The sequence below is a fragment of the Heteronotia binoei genome, chromosome 4 (genome assembly GCF_032191835.1).
Source record: "Heteronotia binoei isolate CCM8104 ecotype False Entrance Well chromosome 4, APGP_CSIRO_Hbin_v1, whole genome shotgun sequence".
Classification (NCBI taxonomy): Eukaryota; Metazoa; Chordata; class Lepidosauria; order Squamata; family Gekkonidae; genus Heteronotia; species Heteronotia binoei.
In genome coordinates this window covers 59,192,923-59,213,395 of record NC_083226.1, presented here as the reverse complement: position 1 = coordinate 59,213,395, position 20,473 = coordinate 59,192,923, and the positions used below count along the sequence as shown (strand labels likewise).

Sequence of the window (20,473 nt, the reverse complement as noted above, 5' to 3'; positions counted from 1 at the left end):
TCTGCACAGGTAAAGAGTGGAATCAAGAGCAGAATCATAATCATGCATCTGCCCTAGGAAAGAGAATCCAAGAAAAGAAACAAAAAGGAAAGCTCAGGGGAAGCATGGATTGTACTGCTAATGCAGTTAGAGGATGTTGACACATTGTTGTTTGTTTTAGATCACTCAGGAGGCAGGAGAATTTATGATCACTTTCCCATATGGATACCATGCCGGATATAACCATGGTTTCAACTGTGCAGAGTCAACAAACTTTGCAACAATCAGATGGATTGATTATGGAAAAGTAGCTAAATTGGTAAGTCAAACTCTCTTTTTAAGAACTAAGCTATCTAATTAGAATTTGCTAAAAGGAAATTATGCATTTTTAAGTATAAGCATGATACAATGGCAGAATTGCTTGAAGAACTAGCAAAAGTTTTAAACTAGCAAATTTAATTGTTGCTGGTTTGGTGATGGAGTTAGGTATATCTTTGGGATTATTGATAGCCAAATATTTTAGGCTTTCTTCTTGCAAATGTGATGTCTCTATCTGTTTTGATACACTAATTATTTCAGTTAGTGGTGTATTCTACCAACTCAGCTTTCTGAAGCAGTGTCACTTTAAAGGGTTCAGGTAATTTTTCTATTCTATTAATGTGAACATTCTGTTCAGCACATAATACACAGATCTTTGTAGAGATATGTTTCTTTTCTGTTTGCAAGCATCCAGTGTTAGTTCAAACAAACAGCAACTTTCTAGATCAGGGAATCCTTTCTCCATCACCGAACCTGCTGAGGAATGGCTGCATATCTGCCATGAAACCTTTGTGTATTGAAAGGATGCAGTGTTCTAGGAGAAAGTTGTAGAGTGCAAACTTAGTTCATACAAGGTACTAGACTGACTTCTCAGGTCAGAAGCTTCTTGTGGCTGTGGTTTTCAGGTAAAGACTGGTTGTGCTGGGAAGCTGATTTCTGTGACAGCTTTGATCATCTTCCAAGGAATAACAAGGTGGCCCAGAATGCAGTTTTAAAGATATTCTGTTAAAGCATCCCTGTTATTCACTTAAGCACCAATATGCCTAACTGTTGCACCTTATATAGCACCAAGCAAAAGTTTACCCACATGATTTGCCTTTTGCCATAATGCACCTTATACAACCCCAAACCATTTTATGTTCTGTTTTGAATGAATATTTGTTATACTGAGGCCCCTGAGTGCATAGAGTTTATCAAATGCTAGGTTTGATAAAAGGGCAGACTTCAGTAGGTTTCAGTGTTTGCTCTATGGAGTTTATATTCATCTTAGCTAGCTGGAGCTCTGCCTTTTTGTGGACAATATTGAGTGCATTTTGTTAATGTTGGTAAAACGGATGAACCAACCATGATTACTTTGTGTTTTGCTTGGGTCTCCCTTCATTGGTGCTGATCTGGCAATATTTGTGCTGAACAGTATGCAGATGGTAAAAGTGCCAAACACAAATGTTTACATACCATTTTGATTATTTTTCTGTTTGAAAAATTCTTTGTATTCTTTGTCTTTAAAAACCATTACTTCAATCGTAATCAAAGCATGTAGGTTTTTCTATAGCCAAGATATACTATTTCATAGGGCTTTTTTTAAAAAAGAGAACTTTGTGGGAAATCACTGCCTTTCCCCAACTTTTTGTAGTTATAAGAACATAAGGGAAGCCATTTTGGATCAGAGCAATGGCTCATCCAGCCCAACATTTTGTGTCAGACAGTGGCTAAAACCCAGGCACCTTCAGTAGATCCACCAGTGGGACCAGAATTTCAGAAGCCCTCCACTGTTGCCCTTCAAGCACCAACTTAGCCACTTCACTTCACAATAAACACTATACTATCAAAACCAGGTTAGAATCTGGCATTTATTACAAGAAAGGCAAAAGGCATTTATTACAAGAAAATAATAGGGTGATGAGAAAAACCTGTGGTCTCTACTTCTAAGTAGCTATAATAGAAAATGTTGGGAATTCTTCTTAATTGCCAAGATTTTTAGTGAATTATCTGCCATGACTCCAAGATCTCTTTCCTGGTCAGTCTCCGCCAGTTCATATCCCATCAATATGTATTTATACTTAGGATTTTTTGCTCCATTGTGCATTACTTTGCACTTGACCACGTTGAACCTCATTTGCCATTTTGATGCCCACCTGCCCAGCCTCAACAGATCCCTCTGAAATGCCTCACAAGCTTTCCTGGTTCTCACCACCCTGACCAACTTAATGTCAGCCCCAAACTTAGCCACTTAACCCTAACTCTCAACTCCAAATTATTAATGAACAAGTTAAAAGCACTGAAGCCAGTACTGAGAGCCCTGTGGTACCTCACTGCTTATCACTATCCACTGTGAAAACTGCTCACTCTCTGTTTTCTGTTAATTAATCAGTTTTTAATCTACAAGAGGACTTGGTCTCTTGTCCTATTACTGCTGTGTTTACCTTTGATGTGCCTTTGATGTGGTATTTTCTCAAAAAGCTTTCTGGAAGTCTAGGTAAACAATATCTAATAGGTCAGCCTTGTTCACATTTTTGTACACCCCCTCAAAGAACTCTAACAGGTTAGTGAGACAAGATCTTCCCTTACAAAATCCATACTGACTCTTTCTCAGTAGGTTTTGTTCTTTATTTTATTTTAGTATATTTCTATTCTGCTCATTCCCCGTAGGGTTCAGGGTGGAGTACAACATATGATAAAACAATAAAATACAATAAAAACATTTTATAAACAGATAACTCAACAGCACTCAGAAAATTTATCATAATCACATATTGTCCAGCCTGGCTGTCTCACATCATGATATCCCATAGCGATGGCAGATATTATTCCATTTTATAGCACAGCTGGCAGTGCTGGCAGGGGAGGCCAGCCAGATCAAGAATAGATGCCCACAGCCTCAACTAAAAGCCTGGCGGAACAACTCCATTTTACAGACCCTAAAGGAAGGCTAGTAAGCCAAGTAGGGCCCGGATCTCTGTAGGGAGCTGATTCCACTAGGTTGGGGCCAGGACTTAAAAAGCCCTGGCCCTAGTTGAGGCAAGGTGGGCATCTTTTGGACCGGGGATGGCCAACAGATGTTAGGAGGCCGAATGTAATGATCTCCCAGTCATATATGGGAGGAGATAGTTTCGCAGGTATGTTGGTCCCAGGCCGCATAAGGCTTTAAATGTTAAAACTAAAACCTTGAAGCGGATCTGGTACTCAATGGGCAGCCAGTGCAGACTGCGGAGTGCTGGCAGAATTCCCACTCGTAAAGGTGGTGCAGTCAGCATTCTGTACCTGCTGCAATATGCCTGCTAATTCTGTCTTTAATAACAGATTCTATAAACTAACCTGGTATTGACATTAGATTGACTGGCCTGTAAATTCCCAGTTAATGTCTGGAACTTTTTTTTTTTAAATAGTGCTTACATGAGCCACCTTCCAGTCCTCAGGAATAAAGGCAGATTTTAATGATAGCTTGCATATTTTTGTTAGGAGACTCACAAGTTCACGTTTGAGTTCTTTCAGAACTCTTGGGTGTATGCTATCTGGGCCTGCTGATTTGTCAGTTTTTAATTTGTCTATCACTTTGTTGTTTATTTTATTAGATTTGTATATTCTTTTAAAAAAATTATGTTGTTTTTACTTGTTGTCAGCCGCTCTGAGCCTGCCGGGAGGGTAGGATATAAATGTGATAAAATAAAATAAAATAAAAAGTATGGCAGAAGATGCAGAACGGGCAGACCAACCTCAGTGTCGGTGGGAAGTTACTTTTGAGGGGTGTCAAAAGGATGGGGGAAGATTTGAGGGAATCTGCAAGCTTTTGAATTACCTTCAGCTTGGAAGGAAAACAAGGGGGAAATTGGTAAAAAAGCACTCTCAGAAAACCTGAGGAAACAGCGGCCAGGAAGTGAACTGAGTACTGAAGCAAGGCAAATCAGTGCAGAATGACAAAGAAAACCCAACAGACATGCATGGGGAAATACCCATGCACAACAGCCCTATGTCAAAAGTTGTTGCTTTTTCAACTCTTAATTAGGGTAATATTTTTTTATTAATCCTGGTTCAATTCTATTCTTATTTGGGATTACACTATGAACTGGAAGCGGGCTGCTTATCTCAAGGCAATATAAAATTCAGTTCCTATCCCCCTTGCAGCTTCTTGGCTACACTGTTCCAAATCATAATAAAGCCATGACGAAGAACCTTCTAAGCAGCTCTTAAAGGTGGAGGCCCTTGTACTACTTTGATTTCCTGGTCAGGTTAGAGCTGGGGAAGATGTTTCTCAGCTCAGGATCCTGGAAATCTTCTACCAGTCAACACAGATATTATTAATAGCATGGAGGGGCACAAGACTCATGGGGGAATTCCATCTCCTCCCCATCACTGAGCCCATCATGACTCCAGGTCCCACACTATCCACCTTTGAACTTCTGGAGTGAGAAGAACTTACGGTGATAGAATCTCTTTCATTGTATGAGTACACTTTCATGAAATTTATGTAAAATTTACCTAGTTAAGCGTGTAATCCATTTCCTATTGCAACTGAAAGGTCAGTAGGTGGTATGCTAAGGAACTTGATAATGAATTATGACTTGTCTTCTCCCCAAATGGAAATAATTGGAATCAGAAAGGACATGAAAGAAAATTCAGAACAGTTCTATTTCTTTCTCTCCCTCTGCATATCTTTTTCATCTTTGCCACTTCTTCAGATTATTATCAATTCTAGTTCCAGGAGCAAAATAAAATAAAATATTCCATGTTCCTTGCCTGCTTTGTCTAAAGCCAGAATTGAGCCTTTTGTGGATTTTTTTTGTTTGTTTAGGGCAAAAATATTTTACAGAGCATATAGGTCTTATTTCCAAGAGTGTGGTTACGATGTTTGCAAGTTTGAATAACATACCTTGACGTATTCTTATAATCAATTTGTAAAACTTCTTCCACCTGATCTGATTTTCCTTTTCATTATGAAATCTGATGCCCTTTCTCTTATAGCATGACAGAGTTTTATAACGTATTTTCAAAGTGGTCTAAATGGACTAATAAAAGTAAAAAGAATATGCAAATGTGAACACACAACTATTAATTTTTGGACTTTGATTGTTGTTAATTATAAACAATAATTTATAAAGTGTAATATCTGTATCTTTTCCTTGTTTTAATGTACCAGGATTAACTATACAATGATTACTGTAGTACATTGTATACTTCAAGTGAACTTCAAAAGATTTTTTCCCCGTATGATTATCTCTTATTTAAATTACTAACTTGTGCCTGAAAGAAGATATTTGGCAGTTTTTTCTTTTGAAATCTTGCTTGCTAAAAATGATAGCTCCTTTTTGTGAAATTTAAGTCTATAATTACTCATGCATATTCTACAACAGAAGCTGTTTAGAGACTTTGTGTGTGTGGATAGGTTAGATCAAAGTGCTGGCCTGCAGGTTGTATTTTGTGCCCCCCCCCCCTTTGGTGGGATGAAGTGCAGTTGTTTTGATGTTAGGTTTGATGGATTTGTTTGCCACTGCATTCATTAGCTTCACATCAAAAAACTGACAGGCTGTTAAATGAAACTTTGGCTTAGATTTTCAGCTTGACTGTTTGAGACATTTGTGAAGATATTTTGTTTTTGTGCTGTTGTAGCCTCAAGCACCTATGACTATCTCTAAAGGGAAGAAAAATTATTTACGTAGTTGATTTTTTGACTTTAAAAAGTGTCTTGAGGACAGCCACATCTCGTTTGTCCTATCAGTAGCAGAGCTTTCACTTATGCTATTTGTAATACCATGGCATACGTCTGAATACATAAAATGTTAGAATTGACTGAAATTTTACCAGGATTGATACCAGCAACAATAAAGCTTGTTGATCTTTTTTTGGCAATGAAAGCTTTTACGGCGTTTATTTATTATACAAGAACATCATAATCCCTTATGCTCTATTTTTTTAAAAAAACTCATCCTTGACATTTGTTTCATTTCTAGTGCCTTATTGTTTTAGGAACTTAAGACTAATGCCATTTTACTGTACAAAGACTGCCCGCCTATAATGTAAATATATGATTTTTTACTGGTGGCACTGTAGCTTTTCCTGGCACTGTAGCATATGTAAAAGTAATGGGGAAAGCTGAGTACTACAACTGAGATGTCTCTTTGTCAGTTACACGATTTAGTAATTTGGTTGCAAGAACTGATGACAATTAGGAAATAAATCCAAGTAGGCAGCTGTGTTGGTCTGAAGCAGTAGAACAAAGTAGGAGTCAAGTTCACCTTTAAGACCAACAAAGTTTTATTCAGAATGTAAATAAGATTTTTCTTTGTTCTGTTTCTTAATAAAATCCTGTGAAGAATAGATGGGCAATAAGAGCGAAGCATGGCTTTTCTGGTGATAAATTTATGAAACAGTTTCACTTTTGAAATGTTTCTTGACTTCAGTGGAGATTGCATCTGGTCTGATACTGTGCCTTTCAAATGCAAATATCTAATGCTGCCTATGAGGAAGCTACACCTAAATACTTTGAACACTGGAAATGTTCTGTACAACTATTAAGGAGATAATCCAACCCTGTGCATGCCAAGATCAACAGAGCCCCCTTGCCTGTTGTCTTTCACTGCATGCAGCTTTCTTGACCCTTCTGTAAACCCATAAGAACAATTCTTCTGCATTACAACTTTTACATGACAACTGCCTCAGGGTTACCAGAAAGTATGTGTGTGTGCAGGGTTGAATGTCCACTGGGCACTTCAGTATACCCTCTGAAGTCTGCTCTCCATAGGGTATTATGGAGAATAGATCTGTGGGTATCTACGGCTCTGGGGGAGCTGTCTTTTGAGTAGAGGCACCAAATTTCAGCATAGCATCTGATGCCTCTACTCAAAAAAAGCCCCCAAGTTTCAAAAAGATTGGACCAGGGGGTCCAGTTCTATGACCCCAAAAGAAAATGCCCCCATCCTCCATTATTTCTAGTGAAGGGAAGATATTCATAAGGAACACAGTCCCTTTAAATGTGATGGTCAGAACTCCCTTAAGACTGCTTGTCACAACCTTGCTCCTGGCTCCACTCCCAAAATCCCCAGGTATTTCCTGAGTTGGGCCTGGCAACCCCGAGGAGAGGCACAAACAGCTATGCTACAAATTTGATGCCTCTGCCTAAAAGCCCCCAGCCCCTTAGCCCTAGATACTCCTGGATCAATTCTCCATTATTGCTTATGGGAACCATTGACTATAATGGTTCCTATCATCATAGATAATAATTTCCTAATGGAATTGGAAATACGATGTCCCCATTGGCTATGGTATGCACTCCCATCAGTGATTGGCCTATCAGCTGCCACTCAAGAGAACTTGGCTGGGTCCAATTCTCTCTCCTGCCCATTGTTGCCTACTCAGTCTCTGTGACATTGTAAAGAGAAAGCAGACAGCAGCAGTGGGAAAATGGTGAACTTTAATAAAATGTTAATTAGTAATTTAAAAAAATTAAAGGCAACAGAAAGGCAGCATCAAAGAGAGAGAGAGAAACAGGGAATGAAAGTAGTAATGCAGCTAGGCAGCAAGGCCTGGCCCTGCTGAGAGCATTTCCTCAGAGATCATGGTGGCTACCACTTTCTTGTAACTCCCTCCCTACCTTCTCCCCTCAGCTTACCCCAGGACAGATGACAATTGGACCACTGGGGAAGCTGCTAGCTAGAGGTTGTTGCTAGACAACCAAGCTTGGTTCTGTCAATAAAGCCTCAGCTGAATAGAATGCCATAGAGTTGACCCTCCAAAGCAGTTATTTTCTCAGGGGAAGAGAGATCTATTGTCTGGAGTTCAGCTCTGATACCAGGAGATCTTCAGGCTCCACCAGGAGGTTGGCTCCACCAGGAGGCTGCTTCTGCTTCTGAGAAGGAGATAGGTTGCCAACTCCAGGATGGGAAATTCCTGCAGATTTGTCTCCATTCTGGGCCTCTTTCAGGGCTTTGAGTCACCACAGACACCGGAACACACACACATGCGGGAGAGGAGCCCGCATCTGTTTCAGCTGTGGGTTGGGTGGGAAGTCAGGATGGGGGGGGGGGGGCGGTGAGTGAATGCCAAGGGTTGGCCGTGGTTGGTTCAGTATAGCTGAACCAGAAAAATACCACTTAGGGTGTGTGTGTGTGCCTAGATATTACCATCACCAGTCTGGATCTTGACACCAGTGTGGCATCAGAAACACAGAATGTGCTTGTTCGTTATCATAATAAACAGTTAAGCTTGTGTATCACATGATCCTACTTTTGAATAGTTACGTACATTCTATAGTGACTACATATGGTGATTTAAAAAAAATGAATTCTGTTTCTTTTTCTAACATCTGACAATTTGATCAGAACTTTGAGGGAACTGGTCTATTTCATATCTGCAGCAGAGTCAATTTCTGTTTTGTAGGTAGAAAGCATGTTAAAAGTGACTTCAGCCTCTGTTTCCCCATGGTAGTACACTTCATATTACCTCTAAGTGATAAGATGGCAAACTATAAAATCCTGAAAATCAATATTTTTTCTAATTTTTCAAGGTATAGTCATAGTGCTTTCAAAACCCTTTACAATTTGGAATGGAGGGAAACAGTCATCCCCTGACTCTTTCACCTAAGACTGCTCAGTCCTGTATTCATAATAGCTATGCAGAAGATACAAATAAGTTTCAATTTTAATGATATTAAATATGGGAGAAAAACAGACTTCTGCTTTTTATTAACTGTATGTTTGGGGGAGGCTATGTTCATAATCTATAGGTATATGGATTCTGATTTTTTAATGAAAAAGAATGATTCACATATTTTTTATATGTTGTGGCTTCCCAGTATTAGTTTTTTGCACGGGAGTGGAGTTACTTGCCTTACTGTGGATCATGAAAACCTCTGTCTATATATCCAGAATTAATATGTTGGATTCAGGTAGGCTGCAAGCTCTTGCTTTTTGTATAGCTGAATATTTGAAATACTTCAGAGAATAAAAAAATTTGAATATATCAAAATCTTAGATCTGTCCATTTGTGCAGTGTTACAGAGTGTATAATCTGTATGCGTGAATAATAAACAGGAATTTTTTTTCCCCTAAAGTCAGATTTTATATATGTATACTGCTATAAAATATATGGGGATTGAAATAATAGGGTCTAATTTTTCATGGCCCATTCAAAGCTTAAAAATCATAAACACTTTGTTTGTCAAGTTAAGAAATGTACTGAAGTTGACAGATTATTAGGAACTGCTTTTTAAGGCAGCTATAACTCAGGATCAGCTTTAAAACATACAAGCGGTCAATAGTTGTTAAGGATTTCAACTTGTATTTATGTATTTATTCAGTACATTTAATCCCATGTATCTCTGAAGAGTCCAGAGGGGCATACATTGCACTCCTGCCTTCCATTTTCTCCTCACAACAACTCTATTGAGATAAGCTGTGAAAGGATGACCAGCCAACAGTTTATGGTGAATGAGGATTTGACTTTGGGTCTCCCTAGCTTTAGTTCAGTACTCTAACCATTACACTCACAATTATTCATATTTGAATAAAATTCAGGGAAGGTCAAGCTGTGTGTCTTTTTTCCATGTAATACCGGAAAGATGAATTACTATGGCTTGATTTGTAGCCCTTCCATACGTATCTTTTGCAGCCTTTAGAAGGGCATTTTTGCTGCTCTTAGGCATTAAAAAACCCTTTTGGTGATTGAAACAAATATACAACATGATAACACGTCATATGAGCCCAGAAGGCCATTATGATTGGCCAGTCACTATCTTCTGACCATCCCTGGCCCAAAGGACATCTGGCTTGCCTCAACCAGGGCCAGGGCTTTCTCGGCCCTGGCCCTGACCCGGTGGAATCAGCTCCCTGAGGAGATTCGGGCCCTTCTGGATTTGTACTCTTTTGGGTAAGGTCATAGAGCGGGCGGTGGCGATCCAGCTACAGGGATTCCTGGATGACACTTCCACACTGGATCCATTCCAGTCCGGCTTTCGGCCAGGTCACAGGATGGAGATGGCTTTGGTCACCCTTATGAATGACCTCACGAGACATCTGGACCGGGGCAACTCAGCGATACTACTACTATTAGATCTGTCAGCTGCATTCGACATGGTTGACCATTAGTTACTGTCTAGCCGCCTCGCTGACATGGGTATTCAGGGGTCTGCCTTGCAGTGGCTGACCTCCTTTCTCCAAGGTCAGGGACAAAGGGTGGTGATAGGGGAAGAATCATTCCAAAGGCACCCACTTATATGTGGTGTGCCGCAGGGTGCAGTTCTGTCCTTGATGTTATTTAACATCTACATGCACCCCCTTGCCCATATTGTCAGGAGGTATGGGCTAGGTTGTCACCAATATGTAGATGACACCCAGCTCTATCTATTGATGGGTGGCCATTCCTGGAAAATCTAGACCTGGCTCTTCACGCCATAGCATCTTGGCTCAGGCTAAGTTGGTTGAAGCTGAATCCGATGAAGACGGAGATCCTCCATCTGAGTCACAGTGGCCCGGAAAAGGTGTTCCCCTTGCCGGCTCTTGATGGGGTGCCACTAATACCGGCTGCTAAGGTCAAGAGCTTGGGAGTGCTCCTGGAATCCTCTCTGACAATGGAGGCCCAGGTAGCAGCCACTATCAAATTCACCTTTTTTCATCTTCAGTGGGTATGGCAGCTGGCCCCTTTTCTGGAGCATGATGACTTGAATGGGAACACATTCTGCCAGTGTTGAAAGAGCTGCACTGGCTGCCTATTGTGTTTCAAGTCCATTTCAAGGTGTTGGTTATGACCTTTAAAGCCCTTTATGGTCGGGGGCCTGCCTATCTACAGGACCACCTTTCTCTACATGTTCCCCAGAGAGCACTGCGTTCAGGGACACAAAATCTATTGTCCATCCCTGGACCAAAGGGAGCCAGGTTATGCTCCACTCAGGCTAGGGCTTTTTCGGTGATGGCACCAGAAATGTGGAATGCCCTCCCAGAGGCCATAAGGGCCCTGCAGGATCTTTCACAATTCCACAGGGCCTGTAAAACTGAACTGTTCTGGCAAGCCTTCAACACCTGAATCTGGGAGAGAACCACCACCTCTCACCGCTGAGGAGCTACGAATATCACGGGTTCATCAATAGAAAAAGAAAGATCCCGCCATATCAAAATGTATAGCACCACAAAATGTTTTGAATGTATTTTATTGGTTTTAAATTATTTTACATAATTGATTGTTAGCCACCCTTGAGTCCGCTTGCGGAGAGGGCGGGATATAAATTTAAATTAATAATAAATAAATAAATAAATAAATAAATAATAAATTACCATCCTGGAGGGCCTGTAAAACGGATCTGTTCCGCCAGGCCTATGGTTGAGGCAAGTGGGCATCCTCATCATCTTTTTACACCATCTAACTGGCCTCCCAGCAATAATTTACACCTGACTGGGGCCAATACTACTGATATCTTTGTGCAATCTAAGTTGCCTACGATAATTATGCCTTATGTGCTTACACCATCCAGGCTGTCCTAAATTTATTCTGATCTGTTGTTTTAATTGTGTAATTGTACTGATGTTGTATTGTTGGTTTTAATGGTTTTATTATGTTGGAATCCACCCTGAGCTCTCATTGGAAAGGGCAGAATATAAATTTATGGAAATAAATAACAACTGCAGGTGTTAGGTATTGATTATCTTGGAATTAAAAGAATATTTGACACAGGCCTTGATAAATTTCTTTAGTTCTAGTAGCCAGCCAACAAATTAAAAAGCCAGATTCATGTTTCAGCTGTCAGGGTTTTGTATTTTAATGACTGTATTTTCTGATAATTGTACTCCAAAACTAAAGTCTAACCTCTTCAGTTTCCTGTAATTTTATGAAAGTTATGACAAAAATGTAGTATATAAAAAACAAGTGAGGGACTTGTAGGGGAATCTTATGTTTTTCTTTCTTCTTGCTTTCCTTCCACCCCTGGCAGTTCTTGCAGTCTCTCTTCTCTCCCATCTACCTTTCCTACATTTCCTTTCTCCACAAGAAGCCTCTGTCCAACACCGTACTTTCAACTCTCCCTTTTTACTTTTTCTGCGTTTTCTCCAGTTTTACTTTTCCTCCCCTACTGTCTTATCTTTTTAGCTTTCTTTTTACTGTCTCTTTTCCCCCTCCCCTGCTTGGACTCTTAACCGAGGCTTGAAATCCTCAGCAATGTTTGCAGGTTACTTAGCAATCCCTACAATGGCCTTGAGATCTCACAATATGGTCTTGAGAGATCTCAGTGACATATTTTTTCTTCCAGAAGTAGATATTACTTCTTTTGGGTTTTTTTTTCATCCCCAGCATATTTTTTATTACATTTAATATTTTTCTGCAAACCTAAGTTGTAGAACAATACTGACTAGTCCCCCCCCCCTTTTTTTTTTGTTTAAATCAACACTCTGTGGTCTGGTTTAGATTAAGTATAATGATAATGGGGTTGTCATCATCACAGCAATAAAACTTACCTCTAACCCTAACACAACTTCTCCAATTTCTCATAATTCCATTATTGCTTTAAAAGCCTCATTTAGTTGAATGTTGCACGCAGTATGGAAAGCAACTGATTAAGAAATTAATACACCAGTCCTGAATTGCATAAAGTTAAGTTTACACAGGAACAAACAATGTCAAGAATTTCATGTAACAGTACAATTCTAAGAATTCCTTTTTTTCTTGAGGCTTTTACCGAAGGATTTTTAACTTTTAAATGTTTTATGGTCTGCTTCTGGCTGAGAGGGTAACATCACTCTGGGTTTTATATGGCAAAAATACTCTATGAAAGAGTGACTCATTCTTACACATGCACACAACTCACAATCACAAATACACAGGACTTCAAGAACATGCATGAAGAACAGTCCCTTGACCCACAGGAGCAGTGGGGAGGGCTGTCTAGGAGTCTGTAGAAGCATACAAATTTGTATCCCACTCTGTTCTGGAAAGTCGTCTGACCTCCAAGAGCGGCTTGGGGGGGGGGGTGCTGTCTAGGAGTTTGTAGAGTGAAGAGGGAGTGATAGAGTCTGTTCTTAAAATTCCTTTTGTTCATAGCTCATAGTACCTAACTTACTATCTTGTCATGAAGGGCCATAAATGGAACAAACACAGCAAAAGCTTCTCAGTATAGCGAAGTCCATGACTCACAGCAAGGTGCTGAGAATAAGATTTGTCAACATGTCTGTGGACAGTTTTCCAGATCCTACAGTATGTGATACTTTCCAGATAGTATGGAATTTCTCTTCAAGTAGTAGGTTATCTGTCATGTATCCAAGGCAACAGAAATTTGATTTCTTCTAAAGGATTGTTATCTAAAAATGTCATTGACTGTTGGCAACACTTTGCCATATGACTATGATTTTCTTAATTTTCTTAATTTTATTAGATTTGTTGTATTGCCCAATCGTGGCCACGGCCAGGCTCTGGATGATGTACATAGAATCATAGAGTTGGAAGTGGCCATACAGACCATTTAGTCCAACCCCTTCCTCCATGCAGGATTTGCCTAATGTATTACATCAGGTGAGGTGATACATAATTTTTAAAAGCACAACAATACAGATTAAAACAGCAAAACAATAAAAATTCCAGGAATCCCGATGGTGTCCAAAGTATTACTCTTTCAGATGGTCAAAAGCAACACATACTGGAGGGGGGAGGGAAGAACTTTGAGAGGGATGGGGGAAAAGTCAGGTGTCCTCAATTGAAAGTTTAGCGAAACATCTCTGCCCTGCAGGTCCTGTAGAATTGCATGAGGTCCCGCAGAGGCCAGACGTCATCTGGCAGAGAGTTCTACCAGGTTGGAGCCAGGACTGAGAAGGCCCTGGCCCTTGTTGAGGACAGCCAGACTTCTATAGGGCTGGGGATCGCTAGTAAGTGCTCTACCAGGGACATAATGGAGGAGTTATTCCCACAAATACATTGCTTCCCATGGATACATTAGTTTCAGACTATTTAAGGCCTTGAATCTGACTTGGTACCCAACTGGATACCAGTGTAGCTGGTGCAGCACTGGTTGAATGTATGCTGTCTGTGACATTCCAACATCACTGAACTGGTATTAATTAATTGTTAAAATTTTAATTGCTTATTTACTGTTTTATTGTTTTAGTTTGACTGTTGTGAGCCGCTCTGAGACTGCTTCGGCGGGGAGGGCGGGATATAAATCTGGGAAATAAATAAATAAATTCCTGACAGAACTTGTGCCATTGCATTCTGGGCTCATTGGAGTTTCTGAGTTAGCTTCAAGGGTAGGCCAGCATAAAAAGTGAGTTACAGCAGTCTAGTCTGGAGGTGACTGTTGGATGGATCACTGTGGCTAGGTCCAAACAGAATACGAAGGGAGCTAATTGCCAAGTTTGGCGAAGGTGAAAAAATGCATCCTTGGCAATTGCATGACCTGGGCCTCCATTGAAAGGGAGGCATTCAATGTCATGCCCAAGCTCTTGATAGATTGTGTCTGTGTTAATGGCATCACGTTAAGAGCTGTTAATCTGCATTCCAACTCCATCCTCATTACCCCTAGCCACAGGACCTCTGTCTTTGATGGGTTCAGCTTAATTAGCTCCTTCTTAGCCAGTCCACCATGGCCTCTAGTACCGTGGCCAGATCTTGTGGGACAGTGGGTGATCAGTCACCCAATAATAGAGGGAGAATATAGCAAATATTTTATGAAAGCAAAGTTTTAACTGATATTTTTATATAATCACTCCTCTGTATTTTTATTTTACTAGCATAACCTTAAATTTTATTCCCTCAAGAAAAACAATCTCATTTGTCTCCAGTAGAAATTTTCGTAGTGGCAGTCCTGCAGGATCTTGTTTGTCACTTATCACCAGAGACTTCACTCATCTGCTTAATGGAAATTAAACACCATGCATGATTGTAATAATCATTAAGAGTGGGACTGCTCAGGCAGGAAACGAAGAGAAGACTGGAGTCTGAGTATTTCATCAACAATAACTGCACAAATGTGCTTCAAGTGATAAGAATATTTGAAATTCCTTAATGTTTATGTTGATGGCATTAAATCATACACAATGTGTCATGTGGTAGATGGATGTACCTAGATAGCGCAGGCTAGCTTGATTTCGTCAGATCTTGGAAGCTCAGCAAGGTCTGCCTGGGCTAGTATTTGGAAGGGTGACCTCTAAGGAATACCAGTGTCATGACGCAGAGGCAGGCAATGGTAAACCACCTCTGAAATATCTCTTGCCTTAAAAAAAGTCTATCTCACCCCCTAGTAATGCATAATGCTAAAAGAGCTAGAACTTCTGGCTGCCAGACAATCTTAGGATCTCCTGGCTATACTACACACAAAGAAATAGTAATAGTAATAATAATAATAATAATAATAATAATAATAATAATAATAATAATAATAATAATAATAATAGCAGTATCTTGTGAAGAAACTTTCATTGCCTGTGTTACATGCCAGAATGCTGCCAGAATTTGATTTGTAACCTACAAATTGTCTGATGGGGAATTTGGTCAGGGAGGCCAGATTTACATATAGTAAAATGGATAATCTCTCAGTTGATTAAAAATAATAATATTGAGGTGGGAGGTGGTACTACCGCAACACATATGGTTAAATATCTGGCAGAAATGGCTAAATTTTTAAGATAGATGGATAGATGGATAGATAGATAGAGCTGTGGTGCTGGAGAAGAATCTTGAGAGTCCCTTGGACTGCAAGATCAAATCAGTCAGTCCTAAGGGAAATCAACCCTTACTGTTCTCTGGAAGGTCAGATGCTGAAGCTGAAGCTCAAATACTTTGGCCACCAAATGAGAAGGGAGCACTCACTGGAGAAGATCCTGACGCTGGGAAAGACAGAAGACAAAAGAAGAAGGGGACGGCAAAAGATGAGATGGCTGGACAGCGTTACTGATGTAACTAACACAAATTTGAGCAGACTTTGGAGGATGCTGAAAGACAGGAGGGCCTGGCGTGACTTGGTCCATGGGGTTGCAAAGAGTCAGACACGACTGTGCGACTGAACAACAATATATATGTGTGTGTGTGCGTATGTGTATAAAACTGTAAAATGAACAGATGGATTGCTTCACATTTCCTCTGATCTCTCACATTCATCCATCCCTAACACCAGTAGAAGGAGGAGCAATAAGAATTAAAAGAATAAAGCCATTGACTGCATTTAGTATTTCCTTCTGAGCAGATTGCTGAAAGGAAGTATCTAAATAATTGTTTCTTATCTCTACCAATGCATTCTGTAATAGCTGGATTTCTTCGAAGAAAGATGCTACTACACTACAACCGTATGTTGCAGTAAATAGCCAAATCTGCACAGTCCTCAGGAGGAAGCTTTCAGTGGTTAGGCATTTGTCATTGAGATTTCAAGGAGATAGCTGCACTGCCTTTTCTCAATCTGCACCATCATCACTTTTAAACAATGAAAAAGCATACTTTAATGTTTTTGTTACTTCAGTGTTTTTTAAAAGTGGATGGATTCTCTTAAAATGCCAGTGGGAGTGTTCATACTGAAATTATTCCCTGTTCCCACCCCAGGCTCTCTAACCTGTCTACCATTGGCCATTCTGTATGAGAATTAAAAGGTCTGTACAATTTGGAAGCCTTCTTTCTGTTTCTCATACAGTTGTTAAGCGAGAATGTAAAAGTGCTCTCAGAGAAGCACTGGAAAATGAAAAAGCAATGTGATACTGCTTTGTTTCAACTACACATTTTGTGAAGTCTGCTGTTTATCTTGTTTTGCGGGCGAGAACTGTTTGGGGTTGGAGAGTGGCCAGATGATGGCTTATATTTATAGTGTGTATGAATCTTCCTTCATCAGGGGATATGACTGCGGAAAGGGACAGAATTTCATAAGCGTCTTCGTTGATCAGGGGATGTGACCAAGGAGAGGGACAGGCAGGGCTGGCCATAGACTGTCTGGCCCTCTAGTCAAGGCTAACTTCTGGTGCCCCTCCCCATTGATAACATCACCAAGTCACATGGGGGCACCCAATTTGGTGCCCCCAGAAGGCCAGCACCTGTGAGAATAATACCCCTATTTCCAGAACATAGTAGTAACCCGTTTGGTTGCCAGGGTGCCTGCAGACTCAACTCACATACATCTACCAGGAGAACGTGGGTTTTGTCTACCAGACTGGAAGGGACTTATGAGTACTAACAGCCACAACGTTGCAGCAGCACTCTGTGTCTCTGGAGGAGTGCTAACCAGGAGAACAGATGGTTTCCAGTCGCTCCGTGCGATCCCCATCTCGGCCATAGCAGCGGAAGAAGGTGCGCCGCCAGGAACTGTCCAGGCAAGAAGTTTCCAGCCTCAACCATCTTAGGAGGCTAAATCCACCAGCAGCTATCTTCCTGCAGTGTCAGACTCCATAACAGCGAAGCGGGAGGCTCACATACTCAACAGATGTCACCTATGCATAAACCCATCAATCTTATCTTAGACATGGATCCTGTCAGACCACCTAAGCCTTTGTCCAACGGAACTCAAGACAAAGACTGGTGCCAATAGAAGATCGAAGAGGAGGAAGAACATCTTCACCCAGAGCCAAGTTTCTTTGTATAGACTGGGTGTTACTTAGGTAGCAATTTGGCCATCTATTGTCACCTTTTTAGATAAGTTTGATAGACTTAAGTACCCCCCCACCTTAATAATTTTTCCCATTCTTTCCCTTAATGGTCATCCTGGAGCCTCCCCCTTGGCCCATTGCTACCTGGAAGTCCAATCAGGTAACTAAGGCCAAGTCTGCTCATTGGCTAGCTATGAGCATCCAATCAGGGACTGCCAATTAACTAGCTATTGGCTACTGCATAAGTCCAGCCCCTATAGTCATTGCAGAGCCTCCCCTTTTTCTGAGGTCATGTACCAGCTGACCACTGTCATCCGCCCCTGTACCTCCCATCCCCTAAGGGCTCAAGATAGTTCTTATAACCTGTGACCCAGCTTCACACAGGTGTGCATCTAGCAGTAACCCAGTTCCGCTGTCTAGATACATCCCCGATTCCTGATCAGTTGAGGGTCCCCTCTCCCTAGTCCTCATTCATTGCCATTGGAGCCTTCCTTGAAGACTATGATCGGTAATTATCACCCTGTTTGTCCATCCTTGTGTTGTCTCTGAATCTCTCTCTATTTTTCTTAGGACTGTATGTATGTTTTATGAGTTTATTGTCTTGTATGTGTGTTCTATATTTTTCTATAATAAATTTTAATTGTTTTTACTCAGTTAGTGTCCTGGTAAATTTAAGCAATAATTTCTGGACGTGTGTCTTGTATACATAGATTCAAAGATCCTTTTTAAACCAGGTGCCCACCTGTTAATTCCCCAATCTCGTTTTGAGCACATTGTGGCTTACACACCTTTTAAGGGGTGTTCTGATCTCCAAGCCCCATCCTGGTTCCCCTCTTCTAGTTTGTTTTATAGAAACAAAGAGTTGGAAGGCTCAGCAATATTATTGTGATTGCCTTGCAATCTGCCAAATGGTCCTGAAATCTCAGAGTATCAACTTGGTTCTGTTTTCATAAAGGTACAGGTGTTGTTTCTGTTATTTGGTGAGGGAGCCAATCCCCCAGTTTTTTAAATACCGTATTTTTCTGTAAACCTTGGGCTCCCTTCAAGTCTGTAGAGAAATCTCCCCTGTCTTTTGCTGACTCAATTTTTTGGATTTTTTGATCCACTCTTAGTTTGGAATTTAATATGGATAGGATTTTATCAGCAGATGCACTTGCTTACAAAAGGTGTTTGTAATGCATGTCTGGAGTATTGTTTTGCTGCCTGGATATTTCTATATTCTTTATCAATGTGCCTGGATCCATACAATCATGCATCCAAGGGGGGCTTAGACTTGTACTTCTCAAATACCAGCGTTACTACTAGTGGTCAGGTACATGTGTAGTCCAGACACATGCTTATATGAATATATTTCTCTTTAAACATAGCCCAAATTCACAAAACTGGTGTCAGAAACTCAGTATGACAAAATTGCTACTTTCCTGCTTGCTTTGATTTATCATACTCTAAGACAAAATGTTTTGGGAAGCATTTCTCTTGTGTGGTTCTACATACATATGATAGTAACCTTAACATTGGTAAATTTTTATTTATGTATTTTTCAGCTTTCTTTCTGTCCTCCCCAAAAGGGCTCAGGGTGGTAAAGGTAATGACTCTCATTCCAGCAGTAGTGATTTTTTGAAAACTTGATGATGAAGCACTGCCACAAGGTTGGAAGTGGTACATAGAGCCTAAATAAAATAACAGTAAGATAATAAACTACTGATCCTGGGATCTAATGGCAAGTCCAGTAACTGATGCTGGTGTCCTGGTGGCTAAGCAGCCAGTAAATCCAGCAGGGAAAATGCAGAACTACACATCGTGCATCAGATGTGGTTCTGCAATTCATATGACTTGTGCAGTTTTTGGGCAGGCAGTAGTGTGCTTGGGGAATTTTTCACCCTCCTATTGTAAGGTAACCTGGCAGGGATCAGAAAGGAAATATGAGTTCTTTCTGGGCCTGGAAAACAAAGGAGGGGGAGGCAGGGGCCAAGTATATGATGCAGTTGTGTATATGGGATAGAATTGGGTTGATCCTAGAGGGGAGAAGAAGACAGGACATGAGGCCTGGAAGTCTGTGTGAGCAAAGAGAAGAAAGTAAGCAAATCCCACTGGCCATGCCTAAAAGAACTATATGAAACACATCCATGGACAGCAATGATGCCTTCTTCTGAATCTTTCTCTTCACAAAAGTACACCTTGCCAATTCCTTTATATGTTTCCATATAATAATAAAGGCATTTCATTGGTAGATGAATATGTAGTTTTTGCTTTTGACACAGTTTTTAGAAGAATTGATTCATCCTGCTAGCTGCTTTTCATGCATGTATGTACTAATTTTGGGGGAGTTTTCTGTGTATAATTTTATAGGCCACTGCAGGAGCCCCATTGTGACCTGAATACTATGAAACAGAAATATAAAAATAAGTGAAATAATAAATATAGTGCTGTGATGCCTACATTCTCAGTAAAAATCGTTTACTGTATAGGATTGTAGTTTTTAAAATAAAGGTTTAATTGAATAGGGACAACAAGAGTGTACATTCATCCTTGGATCGCTACATTTGGGCAAAATAAGAACTGCCCTATGTATTACATAGTATTCTGAAATCAATTATGAAAACTATTAGAATGTTGGATTTATTTTCAAAGGGCTCACATATTACTGTATTCTGTGTGAATGGCAAATACTCAATGCTTTTCCTCTTCTATCATGGCGAATGCTCATCCAGGAAAGTTGAATACCCCACCGATTCAGAGCAATAGCCAGAGTGTGCATCAACAAATAGAAAGCAGTGGTACCTCTGAAGAGAACCAATTAATTTATTTGAATAATATGGTTCTTGGTAATGAACCTATGGATGGGAGTATGCAGAATTAGCACTGAGACTAAACTACATTGAATGTTTACTAGTGATGTATTGCAGTTGAACTCCTACATGGAGCAGAAT

General features: G+C 40.4%; 1 protein-coding gene across 3 annotated transcripts in view; it reads left to right on the top strand.

The window, feature by feature from the left end:
* KDM4C (lysine demethylase 4C) overlaps positions 1-20,473 on the top strand; it is a 390,817-nt gene that overhangs the window by 100,616 nt on the left and 269,728 nt on the right. For all 3 annotated transcript variants that reach the window (XM_060237364.1, XM_060237363.1, XM_060237365.1), the window contains exon 9: positions 161-298. In XM_060237364.1, the coding sequence (XP_060093347.1) occupies positions 161-298 (138 nt within the window). The remainder of the gene's footprint in view (positions 1-160; positions 299-20,473) is intronic.